The sequence below is a fragment of the Calonectris borealis genome, chromosome 5 (assembly GCF_964195595.1).
Source record: "Calonectris borealis chromosome 5, bCalBor7.hap1.2, whole genome shotgun sequence".
In the NCBI taxonomy this organism is placed as follows: domain Eukaryota; kingdom Metazoa; phylum Chordata; class Aves; order Procellariiformes; family Procellariidae; genus Calonectris; species Calonectris borealis.
The window spans coordinates 45575189-45602291 of record NC_134316.1 but is presented as its reverse complement, the minus strand read 5'-3'; the positions used below and the strand labels follow the sequence as shown (position 1 = coordinate 45602291).

Sequence of the window (27103 nt, the reverse complement as noted above, 5' to 3'; positions counted from 1 at the left end):
ATTTCCTCTTACTATTGTTGTGACCAAGCCACTTTTCCTACTTTCTCAAGAATTTTTTTCTATCTACAGTGCCAAAGTGTATACAAGTCTTTCAGATCTCTCTTAGGTACTTAAGATTTCCATAGTTTGTCTCTGGCAAAATATAAGCATTGGTGTGTTCTAGCACTGTAATGATAAAAACTCAAAATGCTTCCCAAACTATGTCTGCTGGAGTGTTGGCAGATGTTTAAAAAAAAAAATAATTTTTAACTGAAAATTTCTTTTGCATACCTTCCCATAGAGCTTAAGCAGTACCTGAAATACACATTTTACATCTATTTACAACCCCCCCAACCTACAGATAAGGATAAAAGGATTAAATCTTTTACAGTTTGTTCTTGTTATTTTTAATGTTTATGTGTCTTCCTAGAATGAGAGGAAGAAACCTATATGCTTCTGCTTTAAAAGCAATTGCCCTGGGATTCATACATCAATGCTTCTTCCTCATATCAATTATTAATTGTAAAGTGTCTTGTGACGAGGGATAAATATGTGATGATTATTCCTTGTCTATGATTTGCCAAAACTAGTTATTCTAGGGAGCCGGCATTAAGGCTTGTTGTTATCTGTTCTACAAGTACAGATGCTCTAATGGGTTGTCATGCATTAATTGCTCCAAATTTCATTATTTGGTCTTTGACAATTTGTTCGTCTGCTTATTTGCTTCGTGTCTAATATCGTTCATACAGCGTCTTCTCAGCCAGGCCTTTTCTGTCTTCTTTGCATCACAGTAAGTTTTACTATGCTGTGGTTTTTTGTTTTTTTTTGTTTTTTAAATTCACTACTACTACCAAGAAATAGCCGATAATGCTGATTTTTGTCTCCTTCTCTATTCCCTTAGTCTGAAAAAAATGAGGAAATATGCCAGATGAAGAAACAAAATTTAGCTGGGAAAGACAGAAATTTAATATACATTTCAGATCACTATTCTGAAGGTCACAATTGGGAACTTTAGTTACAAAATTGAAGTCTTAAGCTAGCAAAAGAAAATGTCTGACACTATAAGGGAAAGACAACAATCTAGGTACCTCTCTTGTTGTATTTCTATGAAGATTAATGGAAGTGTTTAATGTATCATTGGGGAACAGGTACAAGGAGGAGATAATTAAACACCAAAGGGAAGATGGAGTTTCTAGGAAAATATTTTAATTTGAAGACATCTTCTTTATTTATTTCACTGTGGTAATGTAGTAGACTATTATCCTAATGCCGCATGGGTACTTTCCTTGAAAACAGGGTGGGCAGGTACTGGCTGCCTTTGGAAAAATCCAGGTAAATACTAACCGAAGTTGTCTGTCACTCTGTAAATGGTACTATTGCTAAGTGTGATATTTGAAGTTCTTTGGAGTTTCTGCCTTTGTGTAAAAAAGAATTAAATAGATACATGTCGTGGTTTAACCCCAGCCAGCAACTAAACCCCACGCAGCCACTCGCTCACCCCCCCGCCTCCGGTAGGATGGGGGAGAGAATCGGGAGGGCACAAGTAGGAAAACTCGCGGGTTGAGATAAAAACAGTTTAATAATTGAAATAAAATGAAGTAGAACAGTAATAATAACAATGATAACAACGATAATAGCAGAATATACAAAGCATGCAATACACAATGCAACTGCTCACCGACTGCTCACGCTGACCGCGTGTCACGAACGAGGGGTGAGCCCACCCCCCTTGGTTTTATAACTGAGCATGACGTCACATGGTATAGAATACCCCATTGGCCATCTGGGTCAACCACCCCGGCTAGGCTCCCCCCCCAGAGCTTCCCCTGCACGTGGCAGGGCATGGGAGACTGAAAAGAGAAACAAAAAGTCCCGGGTGCAAGCACCACCCAGCAACAGCCAAAGCATCGATGGGCCATCAATGCTCCTTTCATACCAAACCCAAAACACAGCACACCCCCCAAGCTGCTGGGAAGAAAGTTAACTCTGTCCCAGCCGGAACCAGGACAATACAGATTCTGGAAATAATAGTTGTGATATACCTCAAAATAATGCAAAAATATTTGAGTAATCTCAAACCAGAGGGTAATGAGAAATTCTATGGTCGGAGATAGGTGTTTGAGATCGTTGTCAGGAGGTGGTTTCATGGCCAGTCTATTCCATTTTTTTCTCTTTTTGGTAATGCCTGTGCAAACCTACGCAGCATCATCACTGAAGTAGCAGACACAGCTGCAGCGGGTCAAGCACTGGGTTAGCAGCCTCATGCTGCTGTGTTAGCCCACAGCTATGCCCTAAGAAAGTAAAACTCAGGGTAGCATCATGCAGCTGTTCTACCCTAGAGAAGCAGCAGGTCATTGTCGGCAGAGCTGTGGGTCACTTGCATTGCAGAATTCCGATACCCATAGGCCCATCAGTGTCCCCTCTCAGGCAAGCAGATGAAGAGGCAATGTGTCAGAGGGAGACGATAGGAAAATTGAACAAGTTTGGAGGCCACTGTCTTAAAGTCTATCAACTTCATCCATCTGCTATAACAGGGTCTTAAGACGGATAATTCAGCTTCTTCTGAGTTCTTGTTAGACATCCTGTTACTAGCAGTTATTGGCAGAGCAGGACCTAGTTGCAGTATTTTTGGCTTCTCGGATTTTAATAGATGTTGTAACCTGTTTCCTGGTAGATGAGCTCTCAGACTGGAGACCTACCATCTGCCATTGATGTAAGTTGTCCTCAGGAGTGAGCCAGATATTGAGTATACCACAGATTGACTTTGTTCGTCAGTTATATGATGGCATATTAAAAGCAATTACAAGGCATTTTAAAAAGAGGGGGAAGTGTATATACTGTTTACTATCTGTGCGTAATAGCTGAGCATTTTTAATTAGCATTTACCTAGTATGTGTATAGTTCAGTTCTTGAGTAGTTTTAACAGGATGACTCTTCTTTTTTTTCCATAGTGCTTTTTGTTTTGTCCCAACACAAATGCATAGGCATACTCATGCTCTTTGGCATGTTCCAGACCTATCTTTGCCATACACAAAGGCTAATAATCTATAGTGTTTGTTTTTACCACAAAACTGAGTCAGTGGTCTCTCAGCCTCTCTGTTTTCAGCTCAGGAGAACATAACCTGTTGTGGTTTGTCTGGTAGCCTCTGATGGGTCTCTTCCAAGTACTTGTCCAGTCTTTTCTTGCACTTGTGTAAGTTTATTGCATCTTCACTATCCTACCAACAAAGAGTTCCAAAAATCTACTACCCTTTGCATGAAATACCATCTCCTTTCCTCCTCAAAGGAGGAATGCTGTTGTATCAATCATGAAGATTTTGCTTTCTTAGCTGTCATTTGAAAAGTTAGTTTGGCGATACTAGCTGCTTAAGAAAATAATAGCCACACACGACTTATTACAGTTGATATGTGCATTCACTTCATTGCTTGTTGTTTGAAATAAAAGCAAGAGGGACATCTAGACTGGTCAGAGAAATAAATGTGTGGCATCAAAGCAGAACTGTTTGGCATCATGTTGGTATGTAGATAATACTGTAGATACAAGTCTTCCTTACTTGTTTTTGCTGTTACATTAAGGTCAAAGATGTTTCTATCTGAGCATTAGTTGATTCCTGGATTTTACTATTTGTACTTCCAGCAAAATGATGGCTTAAAGTCACTGGCCTGTCTAAAGACCTGGTGTTCTAGACTACTTTGCCGGTGCCCTTTGAAGCACCTTTGCACTAATGCATGCAGCATGGGGAACAAACAGGAGGAACTGGATGTCTGTGTGGAGTCTGTGCTCTAATCCAGAAGTATTTTGATTAATAGAAATAATAGATATCTGCTATAGACAGCTCAGTTGGATTTATATTGGCCTGTTTTTAAAGGAGACAATGCACAAGCCTTATACTGTCATTCCTTCCTGAAAACTTTTGAATTCACTGCTCATATTCAACTAAATTTGTCAGAACAGTAAATGTCTCAAGGCATTAAGTTCCTAATCATTTAGCATTAAGTGAGGGGGAGGTCAAAACAGAACATTCAACTCTTGCCCTTTGCCCATCGGTGTGCAAGTGGCTCTGAACTAGTCTGGCTATTGGCTATGGTCTGCACAGCTAAACAGGTAGCAGTCGCTGGAGGATCTTGAGAGTCATTGGGTTTATTTTAAGGAGATAAGACACATCCGTAGGAACATCCTTTTTTATATCTGCTTTTGGTATGTATTGGCATACTTTTGACCAGCTTTGTTCAGAACCCCTTCATACAACAGACTTGCACAGGTAAGGACTTTATATACTGTTTTGACACCTCATAATTGTGATCTCGGTTGCCACAGAGAAGCAGTAACTTCTGTGGTTTTAATCCAAACAATGTCTTTCACATGAAGATTTTGCAGTGGATGTGTTGATTTAGAAAGGTAAAAAGTTGTGACTAAGGAACTTGAGAACTGCCACACTAGACACAGTCCAGTTTCTAATGCCTAGAACTATGTGCAATAGACAAATGGGTCTAAAACCTTAGTAATTATTGATTAGTCTGTCTTTAAAGATGAGGTTACTTAGTTGTTCCTTCCTAATGTTAGCTGGAAGATGGTAGTTCTTATGTGCAGTATTTTGATGTGTATAGCCCATGGGTTATCTGTTTAAAAAAAAAAAACAGTTGAGATTTTTATATGTGTGCAGTAAATAGAAGTGGAAAAATATATCCCTGCAATCATCCAGTTGTGCTCAAACTCTGTCAAGCTTTGACAGGATTACAAAAGTCACTGCCACTAAATAATTTATTTTATCTGTAAATTTAGTAATAAGTGTTCCCTCTTACCAGTTTCAAATGTGCCTTTGCCAGTCTCCTGCTTTACTCGTACGAACATAGGAAACTACAACTGCTTTGTGAATTGTCTGGCAGTAGATTCTGTTTCAAGTGAATGTTGCATAGCAGTAAGAAGGCAGGAAGAACAGAAGTAGAGCTTTCAAAAGAAGCATATGTACATGAGGAAGCCCATAGACAGTTTAAAAGAAAATGTACCTGTATGTGTTTCTTGTCTAGCTTTTTGTAAGCTCCACTGTTTAGAATTCATTAGAATAACAAATTTGTTCACTTCAGTGCAAAGTTTTATCTCCTTTTCCAGAAAAATAACCTAATTCCCTCATTTTAGAAAATAGATTTTGTGTAATTTATTTTGAATCATTTGTCTTATCAAATAAAAGAGTAAGTTTAGCTGCCGTTTTATTTTTCCTTTTCTAAGAGTACTTAGGCAGAGAAAACATCATCCTGTAAGCCAGAGGGATAAGTGACTTGCTGCTTCATCTGCTGGCAGAGCGCTGGGAGTCCTGGGGATTCTTCAGTCAGACAAAAGTTCAGAATTCATTCCTTTTGAACTTTCACAGAATTAATTGGAGTAGAAGCTACAGGTAAACAGGACTTCATTCACAAGCCAGAGAAGTAGGTCAAGAATGTATTGATTTACTTCAAATATTTTTTTCCCCAGAAATATTTTGAGGAAGGGGAGGGGAAAAAAGCTTATTTTAAGCTATTTTTAGAGTAAAGTTTACTTACCTAATTTGTGAAAATCCATCTAGGTCTGGAGAGTATGGTGGAATTTAATGCTCTCAGATAAAAGCATAAGAGAGAGCACCATGAAACCTTGCTATTTCTGAGATAAAAGCAATTGTCATCTCCTTCTATCCTTTTTTTCCACCTGGGAACTTCTACAAAAATTTCATATAAATAAAAATGTTTTTTAGTTAATTTAATCTGAATTGTAAACAGCCCAAAACTTAATGTATTTTGATGGTAAATTCAACATTCTGAATGTGTCAGATTTGTACTCACAGTGCATAACTGTCATTGAGATTGGCAGAGGAAGAAACTGCAGTTTCGGCAACTAGGTAAGGGGCTTTTTGTACCCAGCGAGGCATGGGGAGACAGTTTGGATTTCAACATAGGCAGAAAACGTTCTGACCACATGCTTATATGATCACCAATGAAACAACAAAATATTGACAAGTAGTTACTGTATGTTGATGCATGTAACCTAGGGGTTATCTGTTTAAAAACAAAATTGCAATTCAGCAACGCTGTAGGGATTGGACATCCACAGATAATACAAGGGGAGGTTTATTCTAGGACCTGTCCCCTTCAAAGCTTCATAGCATCTGATTTCCCCATAGCCTGCATCCTTTCCCATAGTTCGCTCTCACCATCCCCGTAGTTCCTCAGCTTCAGATTTTTATGTGTTGTCTGAGGTTCAGACTGTATAAAATAAAAGATTATTATTATTATTATTATCTTTAGCTTTCAGAGTTAATTGCTCATTGAAATGAACAAGGCTTTCTTAGGAAAGAAAATACAACGCAGGATTTTTGTTTTGTGTTGGGTTTTCTTGTTTTTTAGGTTTTGTGCCGCAGGATGCGATGTAATTCTGTAAACTTAAAAATAAAAGCAAAACTTTTAGCATTTATACTCTGCAATCTCTGAGGAGCGTATATAGCAATATCTAGGGCTTCAGAAGTGTAAAAAAGTGAGATTTAATCTGTAGTATGTAGAAGTTTTTAATGTTCGTATTGTCAGATTAGCACCACATTTAAATGTGTAGCTACAGTCCATAGAGCTTGGAATTTCAGACATTGTTTCTATTATCCTTTGAATAGAAACAGTCAAAGAATGGATCTGGAAGCCAGCAGGAATTTGACATCTGAGCAAAAAATAAGTGTGTTTAGCTCTCTTATTTTTCTTTCTTTGTGAGCCATGGCTAGGGTGACTTTTGTGTTTTTTATAATTCCAAAGAAACACTGCTTCCTCATTTAATTCTTTTTATTTTTGTGCAGTAGCGAAATACTGTCTTTTTCCACTCTTTCTGATATTTTCACAAGTGAAGTCCGTAAATCTTTTAATTTCACTAGCTTGATGCCTTCAGCTAAATGATGTTAAAACAAACCTGTTTGTACACCAGTGTTTTGTCACTGAAATTGCCATCATTATTGCAGAAGTATGGTACCCTGAGGCACTGGGTCTTGGCTAACATACCTTCAGATATTTACTCACCATTCTAGTATTGATTCTTCCTTTCCCCCAAATTGTACGTAACAGCATGTGAAATATTTTTGGCACTATTCATTAAATGAAGTGAGCACATCACAGGAGAAATTAAAGTATAACAGGAATTAAAAATTAATATGTAGCAGGATAGTTGCACAAAACTATTAATTATCAAAGCCAGTAGACTGAATTTGACATGGGATGTAACAGTGTGACAACGCCTGTAACTTGTTGCAGTTTTGTCTTAATGGAACAAGCAGATATGACTTCCATTTTGGGGAGCAGAGATGAGGGAAAGGGTGGGCGTAGGATCAAATCATAATGACTTAGTGATTTTCTTCAGTAAACTAATCAATCTCAGTAACCTTTTTAAAACCCATTTTCTAGAGTATCTGTTGCCAGCGTCATCTTTCATCGAACCTACAGTGAGCTTGGCTGCTGGGGTATTTTACTGGCTGCTTAAAAAACCTAAAGATGACTGGAAGACCAGAGGGAATGAATTCTGGTCTTCATAGGTAAGACCAGAATTGACAGCGTTGGTCTATAGATTTTTGTGAACAGTGACAAGAACCCCACCGTTTCTTCTGCTGTTCTAATCGTACAAATCTGAAGTGTTTCTCTCCGTGGGCTCATTTTAGAGAAATCCATAAAGTGGGCTCCAGGCTCAATTTAACATTTGAATATGATGTGTTTTACACAACATGGCATTTTTCAAGTGGGAAGCCTGTAAGATGTGTCTGAAGGTAGAAATGAACAATTTACTGAAAGCTAATAAATTGACCTGTGCTCCTTAGTGCCTATTTGCATGCTCTTAACAGTGGTGCTTAGCAGATAGCTTACACCTTTTTCATTAAAGAATAAGGTTTCTTACATGTACCACATAGTAAGAGCATGCATGAAGTAGTTACTGTTGAATATCTGATGTGTGCTAAATTCACGTCCTCTCTTATTTTGCAGTAACATGCATATCTCTTTGTATTATGAGGCCTACCTCCTTTTGATAACCTTTTAATTAACCTCACTGTAGGCAGAAGATCAGAAACATTCTTTTTTTCCAGAGGTTATTTATGAAAAAATAATTGACATGCTGTAACTGTGCAAGCATAAAAAAAGCTGTATATACTGGCCAGTCTAAATAACTGCAAGTACATGTTGCAGTCATTGACAGACAAGAAAAGTGATCGCAGCTGCCCCAGCATGCATTCCTTGATGCTCTAAGAGTCTATTTTGTGGTTATATCGACCGTATATGTAAGGCTTATCTGGATTCATGTTGGACTTGAATTAATCATCTCTCCTGGAGTGCTCAGACACACCCAGCTGCCTCTGCAGCACTCAATCTCTGCAATCAAATATTTCTGCATCTCCTAATGCATCCAGTATTATCCAGGTTATCTCCCCATTAGTTTGGATATTGGAGATTTTACAAGAGGTCTGTATTGTGTGTATAGATACACCTCACAGTTCGTTGATCAACATGTTATTCCTGTTTTAATGATGAAGCAGCTGAGGTGTTCTGATCAGTGTTTTCAAAGATTATAAAACAGTTTTCAACAAATCACTGGGTTTTTTTCCCTTTCTTTCTCATCTATAGGCTCTGTATATCTCTGGATTTATAGATGCATGATGGGCAAAGTATTGTTTCCAGAACAATGTATGTTTTACTTCTATAAAAGGAGTAGGTTTTGATGTTCTGTGGTAGTTAAGGAATTTTTGAGTAATCAAATCTTCTTAGCTTTGATTTTTTGGCAGATTCAGAGAAACATTTTAGTTGGCATTTTTCTCCCTAGAAGTTAGGAGAGTGTCAAAAATAGTGCACAAGGTGAAAAGAGTGAGATCAGCCATTGAAAATGTTTATGGTGAAGGAACTTCCTGACTTAATATCACCAATACCTTAATATTGGCGATAAGGGAAGTGTCTGTCTGAACCTCAAGGCCTTGGACTGCCATTTTGGGAGGCAAGGAGTTAGTTGGGGATGGAAAGACTGGAGTTGGTATTCTTTCTGCTCTGTTACCCATTGCTATCTTCATGGATCTGACACTCTGTTTATCTGACAGTGCACTCAGTACTGCTTCGCCAGGGAAAATTGCACAAAACAAGCCCAGTGCATCAGCATTTTCATTGTGTATTAAGCTGAGCCTCCCTTCACATGGTCACATCCCCTTTTTAATCTGGGATTCCATGTCCCTTTCCCAGTCCAGCCTGTTTCTGTGGTGTCTATTGCCTGTCTCCCTGAGCTTCTGTTTCTGTGGTTTGAGTGTTTTTTGTGTGGCTGAGTGTTAAGACCTGCAGGACTTTTGGAAGTGGCGTTGTTTGGGGTTTAGGCAATACATTGATTTAGTGTTAGTAGTTTGTCACAGATAGAGGTGATGGCTGCGTTCAAGTTGGATTTCCTCCCAGAGATGATGGTGGACCATTGCTCCTTGAATGCTAGCCCTGTGTAAGTATTTTGTCTTCATGTCTAATTTTATAACTAATGTGATAGTTGGAATTGCTGTCTCTGAAGCCTCTGCTCTCTGAATTCTCCTTGAGGTGGGGGGAAAAAGAGAGAGAGAAGAGCCTGCAGTTTGTTTTCTTGAAAAAAACCTAGTGGGCATTGACAATTGATGTTGGATTCTGGACAGGGGGAAGAAATGATCTGATAATTTTGGGGATGAGGGCTAAGGAGGAATAAAGCTATTTGGCAGTACTGTTTATAGTATGCTACAGGTGCTGACATTATAAAATCAGTTATTTAAATCAGTTGTTGGGAGAACAGTTTCTGTTCTTCCCTATTAATGACTCCAGACTAAACCTTTTCATTAGGAATGAAAGATTCCTTGAATACTGTTGAGCTCATGTTAAGAGTTGCCCAGTTAATAGGAGCCACGCTGTGCTCTTGAAGCTACCCATGGTATAGAAGGCAGGGCTGAAAATTATTATTGGAAGAGGGTTAATGATTTCCAGTTGTTCTCAATTGGAATGAAAAGACATTGAATGCAAAGAGGTAGTTTACCTCTTTGTAAAAGGTATTGTTTCCCTTGGATATTTGGAGAGATGCTGACCCTTTCTGAGTGGAAAGGTAGAGAGGAGTGAAAGGATTTATGATGATTCCCTTCCCTTCTAGTAACAAGCTTTGTTGTTTCTGAGGTCTGTTCATACAGTTATAAAATTATGAGCTTTCCCAGCATCAGTTTTCCCTTGGTCTCTGAACAGCAGCATATTGAGGGGAAAAATTAACTAAACATTACCTGGTTTGGAATTCCACACCACACCCCACCCCCACCCCCCTTAAATTCTATTCAGGGCAGAATATGATTGCAGGTGACAGTGAGAGGAACACTGTTTACTGTAATGTGCAGTTAATAAGCCATTCAAAAACTATCTTTAAAGGAAAAAAGCAGAGGTGAAGAGAGCTGACTACTCTGGAAGAAGGCCACCTGTATTCTTCAACAAAGAGTTTGGGGGTGGGGGGAATCATTGTATAGTTACTGTTCCACTCCCCATGTCCTTTCTAGATTATGCAGGGGTTGGTCAGCAATTTTAACCTACTAACCACTATGGCTACAATAGGATGTCATTACAGTCAGTCTTCCACAGAGATAGGTCCTGTGGTATGCCAGGCTGTGACTGCCAATAACAAGACCTCACGTTGCACTTGGCAAACAGTGAGGAGTCAATACAGAAGGCAGTGTATGACTGTCAAGTACTTGGGTGGAGTATAACACAGTTTTATTAATAAGCTGTAAACTGTTCGTATGACTGGATGTAATGCCATAAAGCCTATGGAAGATTCCCATATTCAAAACTTCCATGTTGTTGTAGTCTAAGAAGTGACTTTTTTTCTATGTTAACACCCTACCATTACTCAACTTGATTCGGTCAGTGACTAACTAGATTGTCCAATCCCAACCTGTTCATGTGCAACCTAAGCCTGTTTTTTTGCCAAATATTGTTGAAAGCTCCCTAGTTTCGGAAAGAGCTGTTGCCTTGCAAACCTTTAATGAAACTTCTTATCTGTTCAGTTGTACCTGTTTATCTGTTTTAAGATGGATCTTCACCCTAGGAAACAGTTCCAGATAGTCACAGTTAAAAACAACAAAAAAAATGTTATCCTCTCATTTTCACTGGTTACTGATAACTTCGGTAGTCTCTGGGTAGACTGAATTTAAGTTCCTTCCTGTTCTGGTTTCTTTTTGTGTAAAATTTTACACGGTTGAACTCATAATATTTTTCAGTTATCTCAACAGATTTATGTCCTGAATCCCAGGTGTTGACTACATTATAGGAGCAAGTGTTGAGAGAAGTTTTAAACAGCTGTGTAGAGAGCATTTGGTTTCCAAGTACACAGCTTGCCAATGAATGTGAATGATGTTTTTGAATATTCTCTGGTATGCGGGACTGGGAATGTGCAAGAGTATCTCTTTATATGTATATTTTAATCATACACATTTATATATGTGTAGAAAGATATCTTTTTATCTTTCTGTAAACATGCTGCTTCTAGCCGCAATAGCATCTAGAATCAATGGAAAGATATAAACCAGAAATTCCTTCTTGTTTTTCATAGCTCAAAGAAAATGAATGGCACACTGGATCACCCAGACCAACCTGATCTAGATGCTATCAAGATGTTTGTGGGTCAGGTCCCACGGAGCTGGTGTGAGAAGGATCTAAGAGAACTTTTTGAACAGTATGGTGCTGTCTATGAAATCAATGTCTTGAGGGACAGGAGCCAAAACCCTCCTCAAAGCAAAGGTGAGAACTTCTGTACTTCTCACGTAAGACTTGGTGTCTCAGCTGCTTTCACATAGTTACAATCTTAGCTGTTAGCTTATTCAGACATCCCTGTGTGTTAGAGCTTTGTGTGACCAGGTGTGCATGCAAGCCCAGGCTTTATAGTCTTTAATGTGTCTAATTATGCTTGGACTGTGATCCAGTCATTAGCTGAGCTGAGGAAAATCATAATTTTCTTTTAGAGCTCAGAAGTAATGGGGATGCTTGAAGAGTATGGATTATAATTGCAAAGCAGAACATCAAATTAATACTGTGTTGCTCCAGAGCATCATTGTGATGCTATGGTATGACCAAAATGTTGCTGGAAGTGTCACAGTTTCAGATAAAATATAAAATTGAGGTCTTAGTCATTTGTGTACACCAAATACTTGTGTACATCAAATCCTGATTAAATGCTATACCTGGATTTGCAGTTCAGTTATATGCAATATCTTATTTCCTGTGAAACTAGATAAGTTTTTGGTACTAGCAAATAATTGTTGAGTTTGATAATGGAAGTAGCCAACAATTATTTGTCAGATGTATCTAAACGTTTGTTTTAATGGTGTATTGGTGATGTTGGGTTAGTTCTGAATATATCCTGTTTTATTACACTTAGAAATCTTTTTTAAACAGTCACAATCAGTAGTACCTATTTCAATGTCTAACCTCTTCTACTTGTCATACGTTTTGCATTGGAAGGATAGAAGTGGGACTTGCAATTTCTGTGCAGCATGTCAAGATTCATGGTGTTCTTTCTTGGCTAGCATTTTGTTTCAATTGCAGGGTGCTGTTTTGTTACATTTTATACCCGTAAAGCTGCACTAGAAGCACAGAATGCTCTTCACAACATGAAGATCCTCCCAGGGGTAAGAGAAGAGCCACACTTTCTTCACAACTCTATCTTGTTTCTCTGAGCTCTGGCACCACTGATGTACAAACATATGTTATCTTGCCCTCAAATCATGTTTTCAAAGAACTATTCAAAAGAGCAATGTCTTGAGATTTGTATGATAACAGATCTTAAGGGAATTTTGGAGCATTTGGGAGAATAATATGGTAGTGAAGTGGGTGGGCATGGCTCCTATAATACTCTCTGAGGAGAAATGATGGCATATCATTAGGAAAGCTTTTCTTTCTTCTAGAAATTTATGTATTGTTACATATGCACTTCTGTAGAGGCAATTTAGGCTACCATTTCTTTCTTCCACAATTCATATGGGATGTATTTCATATAGTATAAAGTGAATGCATCTAGGATTAAATAATCTTTTTACATTTCAGATGCACCATCCTATCCAGATGAAACCAGCTGACAGTGAAAAGAGTAATGGTAAGCTGTACTAAAGTCTGAGTTTGGTGGTGTCATTTGTGCTAATAGGGAAGCTTGAGGATTTTCCTTTTGTTGAACAGCTTCTGATGAAGTCTTCTTGAATTGGAGACCTGATTTTTTTAAAGGGGGGGGAGGGGGGGAAGAAAAAGGTGTGTTTTCAGTATAGTAGGTAGCGTAAGTGATGTCTCTAAAATTCCATGACTCAGTATCTCCCACTTCTGCTGCTTGTGGTAGAACCATGTTGTCAGTTAGGGAAACATCCAGTGAGTTCTTCTTTGTACTAAGGTGGTTTAAATCTTTGTTGGGGACATGGACAGTGGGGTTGAGTGCACCCTCAGCAAGTTTGCGGATGACACCAAGCCGAGTGCTGTGGTTGATGCTCTAGAGGGATGGATGCCATCTAGAGGGACTTGGACAGGCTAGAGAGGTGGGCCCATGTGAACCTCATGAGGTTCAACAAAGCCAAGTGCAAGGTCTGGCAGTGGGGTTGGGGCAATCCCCGACATGGATACAGGCTGGGCAATGAGTGAATTGAGAGCAGCCCTGTGGAGAAGGACTTGGGGCTATTGGTGGATGAAAAACTGAATATAAGCCAGCAATGTGCGCTTGCAGCCCAGAAAACCAGTTGTATCCCTGGGCTGCATCAAAAGAAGGGCTAACAGGTCGAGGGAGGTAATTCTCCCCCTCTACTCCGCTCTCATGAGACCCCACCTGGAGTACTGCATTCAGCTCTGGGGCCTCCAGCATAAAAAAAGACATGGACCTGCTCAAGCAGGTCCAGAGGAGGGCCATGAAGATGATCAGGGGGCTGGAGTAGCTCCCCTATGAGGACAGGCTGAGAGAGTTGAGGTTGTTTAGCCTAGAGAAGAGAAGGCTCGGGGGAGACCTTATTGCAGCCTTCCAGTACTTAAAGGAGGGCTACAGGAAAGATGGGGAGGGATTCTTTATCAGGGAAGGAATAGGAAGTGATATGACGAGGGGTAACAGTTTTAAACTGAAAAAGGGTAGATTTAGATTAGATATTAGGAAGAAATTCTTTGCTGTGAGGGGGGTGAGGCACTGGAAGAGGTTGCCCAGAGAGGTTGTGGGTGCCCCCTCCCTGGAAGTGTTCAAGGCCAGATTGGATGGGGCTTTGAGCAACCTGATGTAGTGGAAGGTATCCCTGCCTATGGGACTAGATGATCTTTAAGGTCCTTTCCAACCCAAACCATTCTATGATTCTGTGAAATCCAGAAATTCTTTTTCAAGTGCTTGACCAATTTGACCAACCAAGGCCTGTTGCAGCTAGGGTGGGAGTCAAAACGTCTTCTTGTAGTATACAAGGGAGATTGAGAATTCTCACAGTTTTTTCTCTACTGAACTGTTGTATATTTCTGCACATTGGCCATTTCAGATGGATTAAGCCATTTAGCATCTACCACTGGGTAAATGATCATTTATCCATTATTTCCATGACGAGTTTATATACGTACATACATACATGCTCAGATGTGCGTGTGTCTGTATATATTGCTGCAAGATAAGCAAAGAAAGTGTTTAGCATCTTGTAGTTTCAGCCTTTCTAGGCTTATTTTCTTCATTTGCCATAGTTACTATAAGATTAGCATTGCATCATGAAGAAGATAATCCTGGTTCCAGAAAGCTTGCATCTTAAGATAATTGAAAACAGAAGATGGGATATACGGCTAACATACAGTAGGAGTAATTCCATCTGCAAATTCCTCCATGTGTATACAGAATATGCTTCTGTGTAAATATATCTAGAAAGGAGTAATTCTTTTGAAGTATTGTTGGGAGGAGAACAGAATAGGTTCTCTAAAGTAAAATTCATCTTGCATTATACACACACACACACACACACGAATATCTTGGAAAAATAATGGAAAGAGGAAAAAAGTATTTAATGGAATTTTAGGGTGACAGTTCTGAGGCTATTATATAATTATATGAGTTTTAGTAAAAGGTGTAGGTAAAAATATAAATAAGAAAGCATCAGTTAAAGTATTTTAACTTGCCATTAATAAAAGCAATTCTGGATCTCTTGAACTAAAATGGACTGCAGAAAGGATTTGGAAGTGGCTTTTCTGCTGTAAGAGCTTGAAAGTGAACTGGGTGCAACATTAAGATTTAATAGTCAGTTAAAGTCATGTCAGCTGGAGTAGTTTAGAATTTTCCTCTTTAACACCATAGAAGACTCAGCAAATAAGTTGATTTCCCCTCACCATGGCATTAAATAGAAGACTTTCTCTCTTAAAGCTTCAAATTGTGCTACAGCCTTCATCATATTATATTTTATACTGTGCTGAATGTTGTATTTGTAAACTGTTTTATATTTCCAAATAGTATTCTGCATAATTTGCTTCATCCTTTAAAAGCAAGTATTTCAGAGGTGATTAGCATCCTTAAATAAGTAAAACGAGAGGTATAAAGTTCTGCTCTGGATTCAAATTCACCCCACTCCCTTAAGTGACCTTGAACTGACATTAGTAACCACTAACTGAAAAGTTAAGAGAAATGTCTTTCTGGACCTTTTATTTCAAAATAGTCTGCACGCTGAAACATATTCTTCAACTCTAATGTATCTAGTAGCATCAGCATCAGCAAGATACAGTAGCACACCGTCCATCGTTCTGATTTGAGGTGTTACTTTCATGCTGTTGGTACAGATCAGAATGGATGAATCTGAAACAGAACTAAAACTGTTCTGTTTTAGCAACTGCTGTTGCTTCCACTGTTGAGACAGGAGCATGAGGAAATAAGCAGATCTAAATTTAAGTGATTGGCATGATAAAGAGGCTAGAAAGAAGCTTTCTGCAGCTTCTGCTTGTTTAGAAACAGTTAGGTATGTTGGTAGTCAAAAATAGAAGAGACAGAGGAGAGGATGAAAAAGGTCCAATAAAATATATACAAGTCTTCTCTCACTCATCAGGAACTGAATGTAGGAGATTCAGGGAAGTGCTGAATCTGATTTTTTTTTTTCTTTTTCTTACATTCTTGCAGTTCACAGGCTTGCAAGGGAGAAAGAGTCAGCAAAATGTAAACATAAAACATCATAAAACAGGCGTCCTTCAGGTTCATTGAGGTATCTCATATGCATCCTCTTAAATTGAAGAGATTCCATTGTTGGGAGTCTGGTTTTGACAAGCCCCTACCCTAAATACAAGGGAAATAACTGCAGTTGATGGAGACGACTTGACAAAAAAAGATCTAGTAAGCACATATTTGCTAGTAATACTCTTATCCTTTGATTTCTTAGCAGTAGAAGATAGGAAGTTGTTTATTGGAATGATATCCAAGAAGTGCAATGAAAATGATATCCGAGTGATGTTCTCCCCCTTTGGGCAGATTGAAGAATGCAGGATATTACGGGGCCCAGATGGCCTGAGCCGAGGTAAGCAGGAAGCTTTTCCGACAGTTCAAGGTTCTCCACTGGATGCTGCCTTTTGCAACTCAAGGTGGCATTTCAGCTCTTTCTGTGATTTCCCCCCTGCTGTAGGCATTTTCATTTCTTTATTCATCCCAGTAATTGTGGATGTAGTGAATGACTTGGTTCTTTTTTGTTCTTTCCCCAGGTTGTGCGTTTGTGACTTTTACAACAAGAGCCATGGCACAAACAGCAATCAAAGCAATGCACCAAGCACAAACCATGGAGGTAAAACAAGTTAGTGGGTGTCAGGAGAAGATGTAATTTGTCAGGCAGTCACTATGGCGTTTGGAGGACTAGAGAGCAGAGAGAAGGATAAGTGCAGCGTGTGTTTCTTCGCAAATACTACTCCTGGACCTTTGCATTTGTTCTGCTCCTATTTTTAGAGCTTGAGATAGAAACTTCATTTGCAGAGAAAATACCAAAATACAAAATAGAATTAAAAGCAAATATGATTTTGAGCCTTTAATGAAATATGCTGTTTGGGAAGGGGGGGAAAAAAGAAAAAAGTATGTATGCATGCATGTGGGGGAGGGGAATGCTTCCAATGACTGGGTCTTAATGCAGTGTTTTTATGACTGCTGGGGATAGCAAGTATGTAATTGTTTGAATTGCTGTTTGCAGGGTTGCTCTTCTCCCATTGTGGTAAAATTTGCAGACACGCAGAAGGACAAAGAGCAGAAACGAATTGCTCAGCAACTCCAGCAACAAATGCAACAGATCAGTGCTGCCTCAGTATGGGGAAACCTGGCTGGTCTCAACACACTTGGACCCCAATACTTAGCAGTGAGTTTCTGATTTGGGTTCTTTTCATCTCTTCAAGGATTATAGTGTCTGACTGTCTTGTAGTGTTTAATGTATTCATTTTTAGAAGGCTCCTGATAGATAGGAGCAGGGTTCTTAATCCCCATTTTGTGGATGAGGAGGCTGAAATTAAGTTATGTGCTAAGAGCTAGTCAGGATACATTTAAGTGAGGATTTCAACCCCAGTCACTCAGTAGCCCTGACTACTGAAACTTTTTTTTTCCCCTTCCCCCCCCACCATGTCTTCTGTAGAATGACTTTGTGCTGGGAAGATTTTCTTCCTCTGTTTACCCATATACATGCCCTTTTCATGTTTATCTGATGACATAGTTCTTGTATTCCTTTTCCATTTTTCCTTTTTCAGCCTTGATTTCTCTCATCCCCTTCCAGTGAAACCTAGAACAGTACTTGGTGTTGTCCAAATAGAAAAGGTGATCAGGTTGGAAGCAACAAGGAGCTGACAGTGCACAGTAAAAAAAAAAAAAAAAACAAAAACAAAAACAAAACCTACGGAAAATAGACAGAAACTACTCTCTTTAGCAAAAATGACACAACAGAAGGTAGTCTGCTGTTTGTCACTGATTTTAGTTGATTATGCTGGGTCCCTAAAGGGTGAACTTTTCATAAGGTCATGTGCTCTGGCTCATGTGGGTTGCCAGAGTAGCTATGAGAACTGTATTTGTGCAATATAATGTCTAGGGAACAGAAAATTTCATCTCATTCTTGGTATGGTGTACTGTTAAAGTGGGGGCATTCTCTCTTTTACTACTGCTTTAGGTTTGGTAGATTGGAATTTTTTATAACAACACATAGTTAATGGAGAAAGGAATAAGAAATCCCTCTAAACAGCTTCCGAGCTGAGGCTTGAAATTTCTTTCATGCTTAAGGAAAGTGGAGGGGGTTCTCTCTTACAGTGGCTCTTTGGTTTTGGTTTGCCGTTTGTCCTATGCTGGCAGTGTCAGCTGTAAAGTCTGGCTTAGGGTAGTGTATTCTTAGTGGTGGCAATCCTGCCTGAGGTGCTTTGAATAGGAGTTCTCTTTCACTACTGATTCTACTGGTTTTGTCTTGGTGTATTAGCTATAAACTTCCCTCAACATTGGTTATGTTGAGTGGGGAAAGCATTGTGCTGTTGCTTTGGCTGCGATGTGATGCATGGGCAACGTGGATTTTCACTATGGTGATGCTCTGGCTGTATTGTGTGAGGGGAATTCTCTTTACGCTTTGCTACGATGTGGTGCATGGGCAGTGGGAGTTCCCTTTGTGACGGCGCTCTGGCTGTGGTGTGATGCAGTTTCTCCCAGAAGCGGAGCAAGCCCTCACTCTCACTCTTGTTTTGTTTTTTGGTGTAATGTCTAGCTTTATTTGCAGCTCCTTCAGCAGACAGCAGCTGCGTCATCTGGGAACCTGAACACATTGAGCAGCCTCCACCCAATGGGAGGTGAGTTTTTTCCACCAGAAGACAAGTTCAGTGCCAAAGAAAAGAGGAAGGTAGAGAAAGTAGCCAAAAGGCTGTAGACACATTAACCTTATTTGAAATAAGTAGTCCTGAGTTTACACACTGCTTTGGAATGACAGGAAACTTCTGCTACAAGTGTGGATGTTCCTTCTTAATCTTAGTTAACCGTTGTCCCGAAGGTAAGTTGTGGCATGCTGGTTATCTCCCCTACCTCTGGCATTTAAAATTATCTTCCCTTATGGGTACTAAAAGATGGCTCTGTATATTTATTTTCATCCAAACAGGTGCATATTTGAAACATTGTGTTTTGAAGTAAGCACTAATGCGTGTGTTTCAGTGATAATGGATTCTTAGGTTTCCTGTTTTAAATTCCTTGTTCTTAAATACATCAAAGTTTAAAATGCAGTGTTGGTAGAAATGTGAACTAGTCCTTCATTCAGGTTCTTTTAATTCCTTCATTTGAATTACGATGGATTACGCCACTGCTGTTAGGAAAATATCAGCTTAATAGGTATGAGCCAAATTCCTTGCTGTGGACTGCTAGTCAGAATATTCACTAAGTACAGCAGTTCTGGGGCTGCAAATTGATTGTCCCTTCTGTCTTCACACGGTGGAGAATAATAAAACACGTGTTAGTAACTCCATTCACCCCATTCTCTAAATTATTCTGCTGGCAGAAAAACTATAGTTTTGGTTTTAATACTGAACATTTCAAGCTTTTAAAATTGCCTCCTGGAGTTGTACGGTAGTTCACTGTGCAGAGGTTGATCTAAAAATGTTAAGAAAGTAAAGTGTCTTTGTACATCTGACTTGTGTTGGTACACCCATCAGTTACAACTACAAGCTTTTGCAAAGTATTATGTTTCCGTTGTAAGAACTTTGATTTATACTTGAGGTTGATTCTAACCTTAGCTTCTTAGGATACTTTTTTCATGTTAGACCTCTTCAGAGCTCTTTAGATCTAAGACTCTTGCCAAAAGCAATTTTTTTTAAAATCAGTTTCACTAATATCCTGTGTGGTGATGATCTATAATAGATTTTGTTATGTGCGTGATACTGGTTTTTTCCCCACCTCTTCTGTCTGTTTAAAAGCAAGCGGTAATAAAGGAGAAAACCAGTACAGCAGTTCATGTTAATTGTTACTACAATAAGGATTGGGGCAGGGGGAAGGGGCTAACTAGCTGGGATTGCCTATGAAGTTTCCAAGGTAATTGTGTCTTCACTATTTAAAAAAACACCTTAAAAATTGAGAACTCAGATATATAAATAGCACGTTGCATGGTGTTTTGAAAGAATTATTCCAAGTCTGTGATTCTTCACAGAAAGAGTTTTAGTTTCAAAGTCCTGTTAATATCTCAGCTGATCTCCCTTCATGAAATTCATAGAAAGAAGATTTAAGTAGGTGATTAGATCCCAAACTATATCAGACTTTGTAGACAGAATTTAATCTTGACCCTGTTTGAAAGCAGATGGGAAAACAATGTGATGACAAGAGGACAGGTGCAGTGTGCACATGCCAAACTGCTTCAGAAAGGAAGCAAGCTGCTTTGTTCTTCACTTGCACTTTTAACCCTCTGTAGCACAGTAAAAAACAAAAAATACAACTTCGGTTTTAACTTCATGCTTTTATGTTACAATGGCACTTTGACAATCTAAATAAAGGCAGAATCGTCTTGTTTCAGGCACTAAATGTGGTTAGGGAAACAGACCCTGTCACAAAGAGAGAACAATTGAAAAAGATAAAAAAAAACCAAACGAACTATACTAAAGGTAGTAGAAGTTTTTTAGAAAATAAATAGTTTATATTGCATTATGATTTACATTCTTATGTTGTCTGTTTACATACTTAAATTACAAAACTGAGATTTTAATTATTTGAGATATGTGCTTACTAAGCATCCAAAAGATGAGGTGCCACATCTGCCTAGGACGTTCAGATGTTGTTATATGAATGGTGATTAATTTAATTTTGGTTTTAATTTTGTAGGGAAGAATTACTAGGGATTGTCTGAATTCAGATGAAAAGAGGAAGAATTGTTAGAATAAGCAAAGGTAGATACAAAAAGGGAAAATAAGGGAAAGGGGAAGAGAGGCAGAATTGGAAGAATGGAGCTAGCCTACTAAAGGATGGCTAAAATTCAGAATTCAGAACAAGATCGATATCGATGATAATCCCATGGCAGGAAAAAAGGGCAAACTACAGTGTCAGTACTGGCCGAATGGTTTCATTCAAAAATTATAACTCAAAATTAAGGTGAGTCAGATGAGTAAATTGACCAGTAAAAGTGCATCAACACAGGGATACCTTCCTCCCCCCGCAGTACTCCTAGCTGCTTACCCACAACACGCCTGATGTTTCCCATTTTCCTTACCACTTTTGGTTGACCAGCTGACTAGCCTACGTGTACGTTGGCTGATCTTGTGGTCAGGAGTTGCCGCTTAACATTGTCTCACAATTGTCTGTTGCATCTTGGCTGCCAAGGGGACCAAACAGAACATGCTGATACTCAGCTGAATGGTGGGTTGAAGGTGTGACTTTGTGGCCGTGGTGATCTGTAGGCCTTCTTGAAAGAATTCTGCAGTTATTGCTGTTCCCATACAAAGGGGGTGGATGGACACGAGACAAGAGGGGAGGTTATTGGTCTGGTCTCCAGACAAGTTCTCCGGCTTGCAGATGAGCTGTCAGACCCTGGCTTAACTCTCAGTTAAAGCTGCAATGCTTTTGTGACTGGAGAGAACACTGCTTGAAAATTTGTGTACTCTGGAGTCTACATCTGGGATCATGACTACCTGGTCTTTTATGGAAACTCATCTATCTGGGCAAAAAAACCCTACTTTTTTTAGTTATAACAAGGAATCGCAATGTAGAAAAGATCGGTAACTAGTATTAAGCCTGTTGTTTTTAAGCTCCTTCCTATTACTCCCTTGTGATGTGCTGAAGTTGCTGGATCTGTTAAGCTTGGATGATGGTGACTATTATAGGAGAAACTCTGTGCATTCTTCAATGTGTTGCAGGACTGAATGCGATGCAATTGCAGAACCTGGCTGCATTAGCAGCTGCAGCCAGTGCAGCTCAGAATACACCGAGTGGTACCGCTGCACTCACTTCCTCCAGCAGTCCCCTGAGTGTGCTCACCAGCTCAGGTAAGAGACTGCCTATGCTGTAGTGCGTTATGACATGGGTTGCCTTAGGAGCCGTTTCAGGATAGGTGACACCTGTTTTGTCTATAGCTTTTTGTCACTTACATGTTGATTCTTGAATAGATAAGCGGTTTTACTGGTAGATTCACTGGCCTTTGTTTAGCGTAGATATCTTTGCCACCAGCAAAAGCTTTTTTACCGGCTGTGTTCCTTCCTCCAAATGGTCAGATTAATTTAGAGTAAAAAGAATTTTTGAGGTCACCATGAAGCAGAAAGGTAGGTGACCTCTTTCCGGTTATGTTATTACAATCTCATCACTTATTTGGTTTATCTGTGATTTTAGGCAGGTACTGTGGCAGATGTACCCTGCTCCTCTGGACATGGAGATAGAAGATGCTTAAGCATGAACTAATGCATTCTGTGCACTGGAACAGTACAGTTTATATTCCTCTAGCCTTAATGAAGACGAGGATACTGTAACTATCTCATAGAAGTAGAATAAACAGACCCCTAGCACGTTTATTGGAAAGCGTTGTCTAGAACTGAGTGTATAAGTTGCACATAAATATCAGTATCTTGCTCTTTTGGGTTTTTTTGTGGTTTGGTGGGGGTTGGTTTTGGTTTTTTGCGTTTTTTTACTTTAGATTATGTACATTATCCAGAGAAGCTAGAATGTCCAAGTAGTGTTCTTTTGTGCCTTATTGTTAAATGTGATCATTAAATGCAACAAACAAGAAAACAAAAAATAAATTAAATTGTGCTTACATCAGACATGCTCAGTTTTTACCACAAATGAGGATCAGTATTCTACTCAGTTATTTCTATCCTATTTTCAGTTGTTTCTAAATCCTGACATGGGAAGGGAGACCCTGTATTTTCAGGGTGTCAGTTTCCCAACATCTACGGTGTGGTGTGTGGGTTTGGTTTTGGTTTTTTTGGTTTTTCATAAAAAGCCAAATTCCTTATCCAGTTTTGAAATCCAGCCTACAGATTTGATATCCTCACCTGTGATTGTGAGAGACCAAAGAGGGCTGGGGGGGTGTTTTAAATGTCCACAGGCAGCTTTTTGTATGGCGTAGGAGGACCAAGGAGCTGGACTAAGAGATTATAAAGAGATTACAAGGAAAAGCTGTTCAGAAAACCTATGTGACACGATCAGGAGTTAAACTTTGGGTGCTTTGCACAGTTTTCTACTTAGAGAAATCCCCAGGAAAGAATTCAGTTCAAAGAGTGTTCTGTTGCTGGACAGGGGTTTTTTACATAAAAACTTCGTGGTCTGCAATCCTTAGAGATTGAAATTTCAAAATTTATCTTGACTCCCAGCTATGGTATCCTATTCTATAATTAAAAAAAAAGCAACAAAGAGTTGAGGCTATAGAAGAGCTGCATTTATAACGCACTAATGCTTCTTCATCATGGAGAAAGCATGAAGGTGAATATCTCTGAGAATCTCTCCTGTATTTCCTCATGCAGTAGCAGAGCTGGAATTCTCAGGTTACAATTTTCTGTGACTGGAGTTTAGAACTAAGATTTCTTTGTTGGCTCTCTCGTCTACTGACTAGAGCAAGTTTGTTCTTTGATTTGTTGAGGTGGGGAAAGGGACTGGCAGGTTGTGAAGTTCAAATGCCAGACGTGCTAGAAAAGGCAGAGACAGCCTCTTCTCAGAAGTGTACAGTGAAAGGACAAGGGCAATGGACACAAATTGCAACAGAGAAAATTCTGACTGGATATAAAAGAAGAAAAAAATCAGTAGTGAGAGTGATTAAGCTCAGGAACCAGGTGCCAGAGGGGCTGTGGAATCTCCATGTCAGAGATTCAGAATGCAATTGGAAAGGACCCTGAACAGGCTGACCTAACTCAGAGGTTAGACCAGCTCTGAGCAGACCATTAGAGTAGGTGATCCACAAAGGTCCCTTTCAACTGAAGTTATGCTACTATTGTGTGATTCTTTGGGATTGGTTTCCGCTCCGTGAATTTTGGCTGTTCCACAGCGCTCTGCGGGTTCCTTTTCCCTTGATGAGAGAGATATTTCAGGACTCTGTTCCACTTTTGATCATGCTGGTGGAGGGCCTAGGAGGTGGGGAGCAGTCCATTTTTAAGCACCTTCCGTGCTGAATCCAAACAACTTTCTGATTACCAGTCATATCAATAAATGGTTGTGTGTCAACAATCAGGTAATCATGATGGGTCATTTGAATTAATATCCTACAGATGTATCAGTCAGTTCACTCTTCACAGGCTTGTAACATGAAGTAGTCACTATTGTATTGCTCTTTAAACTTAATTTCAAGTATAATTTTAAAGAGTAGAGATTAGCTTTGTTCAAAAGAAATAAAAAGTTCTGGAGGATATGTGGTCTGTAATGTAGTCACTGACATCAAACTCTGAAACAGTTTCAGTGCTTTTCATTAGGGGTAGGAATATGCTTCACTTTTTAAACTGTACTTAGGTTGGGGGAGGGGAAGCCTCAGTGTGTACAGACAGCATTGAATCTCATGATACTTCCTGTAATTATACAGCTTTTTAACTCTTTACTCTGAACTAGCTATTATCTCTTATAAAAGCAAACTTGAAATTATATTTTTCATATTTAATATTAATATTTAATTTTAAGATTAATATTTATATGTGTACTCACACTGTATGTATTCACATAGAAGGCTGTTGGACTCCACGCATTCAGAGCATCCCTCCTGAACCAGACTAGACCTTCAAAAAACTCAGTGTATAGCTGTTCAGTACCATGTGTTAGTAAATGCCTTCCTTGTTTGTGGGACATATGGCAACATCTACTGCGATAACCTCTTAGACCTAACCACAGACGAAATGACTACCGGCTTGACTTCTATCCATCTGTCATCCAAATGTTCACCTGATGCTTATTTGGACATCTCTCCCAGATTGTCCTCAAATTGCATAATTGGTGGAAAAATCCAGACAATCATTATGCGTAGTTACCTTTTTGATTTTCTTACATCTGCGCTGATATCTTTTGTGCTTGGGCAACTTGGAAGTCCACACAGTGCAGAGTCTGTGGACTATGCATAGGTTACATGTCAGAATGGTTGAACTCGGAGGTGTTAAGTATTGTTGTTGTGCCGGTTGTGCTGTCTTCCTACTCATTTAAGATGATTTTGTTTAGATATTTCCAAGCAGTATTGTGTATTTTGATGTAGAATAGGATGGAGCAAAACCTTCAACCTTGCGATAAAGCAGCTACTCTTTGGAACTGAACAGACTGCTGCTGCATCCACCTATAGGTAATCATGTTACAGAGACTGTGGCCTTAGATGAACTCATTTAAACTGCTAGCTTGTGAAAGGGACATTCAAGAAAATATTAAAAGTATTTCAGGATTGGAGTGTCTCATCTGCCATCTTTTTGACTCGGACATCAATAAGAATTGTCTGCTCCAGAGCAAAATAGAATGGTTGCAAAAGATAATGTATGTTTCCATTCCTCCTCCTTTCAAAGGCAACCATCAAAGGTTCAGCAAAGACTAGATGACTTTTCTGGAGACACCCTAAGGTCAGCAAAATTGTTTTCAGAGACATCATAGTCATTCTGCTTTTACTGGAACTACTTCAGATTCATTGCCTGAATTTTAGTGCTCTTTAGCTCATTGCTTGGATGCTAGATGACTGAATTTAGAACAGGCTTACTGTTGCCTCAGTTTACCTACCTCCACAAGTTGGTAGTTGATGTCCTTGTCCAAATTTCATTATCTTTCCTAGCTGTTCTTTACTACATATTCAAATTTTCTGAAAACCTTTTCAAGTGTTTTCAGCTAGTTCTGTTAGAGTTAGCCTTTTTGACTAGATATAACTTAGTAGATAGATTTAAGAAAACATAACCTTAGTAGCAAGCAAAAAAAAAAAAAAAAAACACCCCAAAAACAACAACCCACCAAAAACTGCACAGAAACAATGTTAAGAATTAGGGGTGGAGTAAAGAACGTGTATAAGGCTATATTGGTTTTCCATCCCCATTACTGTGTGCTCTTTTCTGATCTAAAATAATACACAAAAAACAGAAGGACAGAAAGGATGACTAGAACTGTGGAGCTCCTTCCCTATTAGGAGCAACAAGGGAGCCTGAAAAATATAAGACTGACATAAGAGGAGGATATGATTGAAGCCTACAAATATATTAGTGGTGTGATGAAGATGAATAGGGAAAGACCAGTCATTAGATATTTCAAGACAAAAATTACAGGATATCAGGTGAAGTTGCCAGCTGACAGTTCAAAAAGAAAAAGAGCTATTTCTTTGCATAGTGCACAATTAAATTGCAGAACTCGTGCCTTAGAACATAGTAGGAGTCAAACAATTCGGTGTTAATGAATGAAAATCATAACTTTAATACAAAGACATTGCCCTTGGCTGAAAAAATCCTAGATTTGCAAATTGCTGCATTGGTATATAGACTATACCTATTCCTTTGTAATTGCCCTGTATTTCTGCTCTACTGTTATTTATCTGCCTCTAGTCACCATCAGATATGGGGTGCTGACTCAGTACAGCAATTCCTATATACATATCATAAAGAAAATAAACCAAACAATATTAAATTTTCTTGGTGTTTTCAGTAATAGAGCATTTCTTGTTTTGCTTAAAGAGACTTCTGATAAAGTCAGCTAAACTAAAATAACTGTTCAGCTTTTTGTAGTGGTTTAAATGAATTTATTTAGAATCATAACCTTTTCAAAGTAGGGAGGGCATCTGTTCTCTCTTTTACTTTGCTCTCTAGCCTTGGCTTCATTCTTTTTTTCCCATACTGCTACTACTTTATTGTCGGGGGTTTTTTTAAATGGTGTTCTCATCTGTCAAATGTAGTGTCTTTTTGAATTATGCAGATTAGCAATGAAGTGTTGCAGAAACAAGTGGTATTTTAAAATCGAAGCAGCTGTATCATTTCTGAACACTGGCTTTTATTCAGCCAGCTGTGCTATTTTTTTATACCAACTTGAGGGTTATACTTTAACTTGTTCTCTGTATTATTCCAACATTTAATATGCTACTGATAGTAAGACGGGAATGATCTCCTTTTCTTCAGAGTAAGCATCTTAATATATAGTCTGGGACATTGTCTTTCAATTTCTGACTTGTTGAGAGAGTTTGTCTAGAACTTTTCCTGGAGGAGGTTTGTCATTTCCTCTGTCAGGGCAAAAACTAAACAGTGATATGAAGTG

The 27103-nt window shown here is 39.0% G+C and overlaps 1 protein-coding gene across 38 annotated transcripts in view; it reads left to right on the top strand.

Annotated features, from left to right (window-relative positions):
- Positions 1–27103, top strand: part of CELF1 (CUGBP Elav-like family member 1) — a 70581-nt gene that overhangs the window by 22992 nt on the left and 20486 nt on the right. For 17 of the 38 annotated variants that reach the window (XR_012673965.1, XR_012673964.1, XR_012673967.1 and 14 more), the window contains 9 exons: positions 9350–9439; positions 11549–11736; positions 12541–12623; positions 13039–13087; positions 16344–16478; positions 16660–16739; positions 17136–17297; positions 18672–18753; positions 21787–21915. Coding sequence is in view for 34 of the 38 variants with exons in the window: in XM_075152296.1 (XP_075008397.1) it covers positions 9369–9439; positions 11549–11736; positions 12541–12623; positions 13039–13087; positions 16344–16478; positions 16660–16739; positions 17136–17297; positions 18672–18753; positions 21787–21915 (979 nt within the window). In the remaining 4 variants the exon portion in view is untranslated. The remainder of the gene's footprint in view (positions 1–9349; positions 9440–11548; positions 11737–12540; positions 12624–13038; positions 13088–16343; positions 16479–16659; positions 16740–17135; positions 17298–18671; positions 18754–21786; positions 21916–27103) is intronic. The other 21 variants (XM_075152305.1, XM_075152306.1, XM_075152304.1 and 18 more) reach the window with 6 other exon arrangements.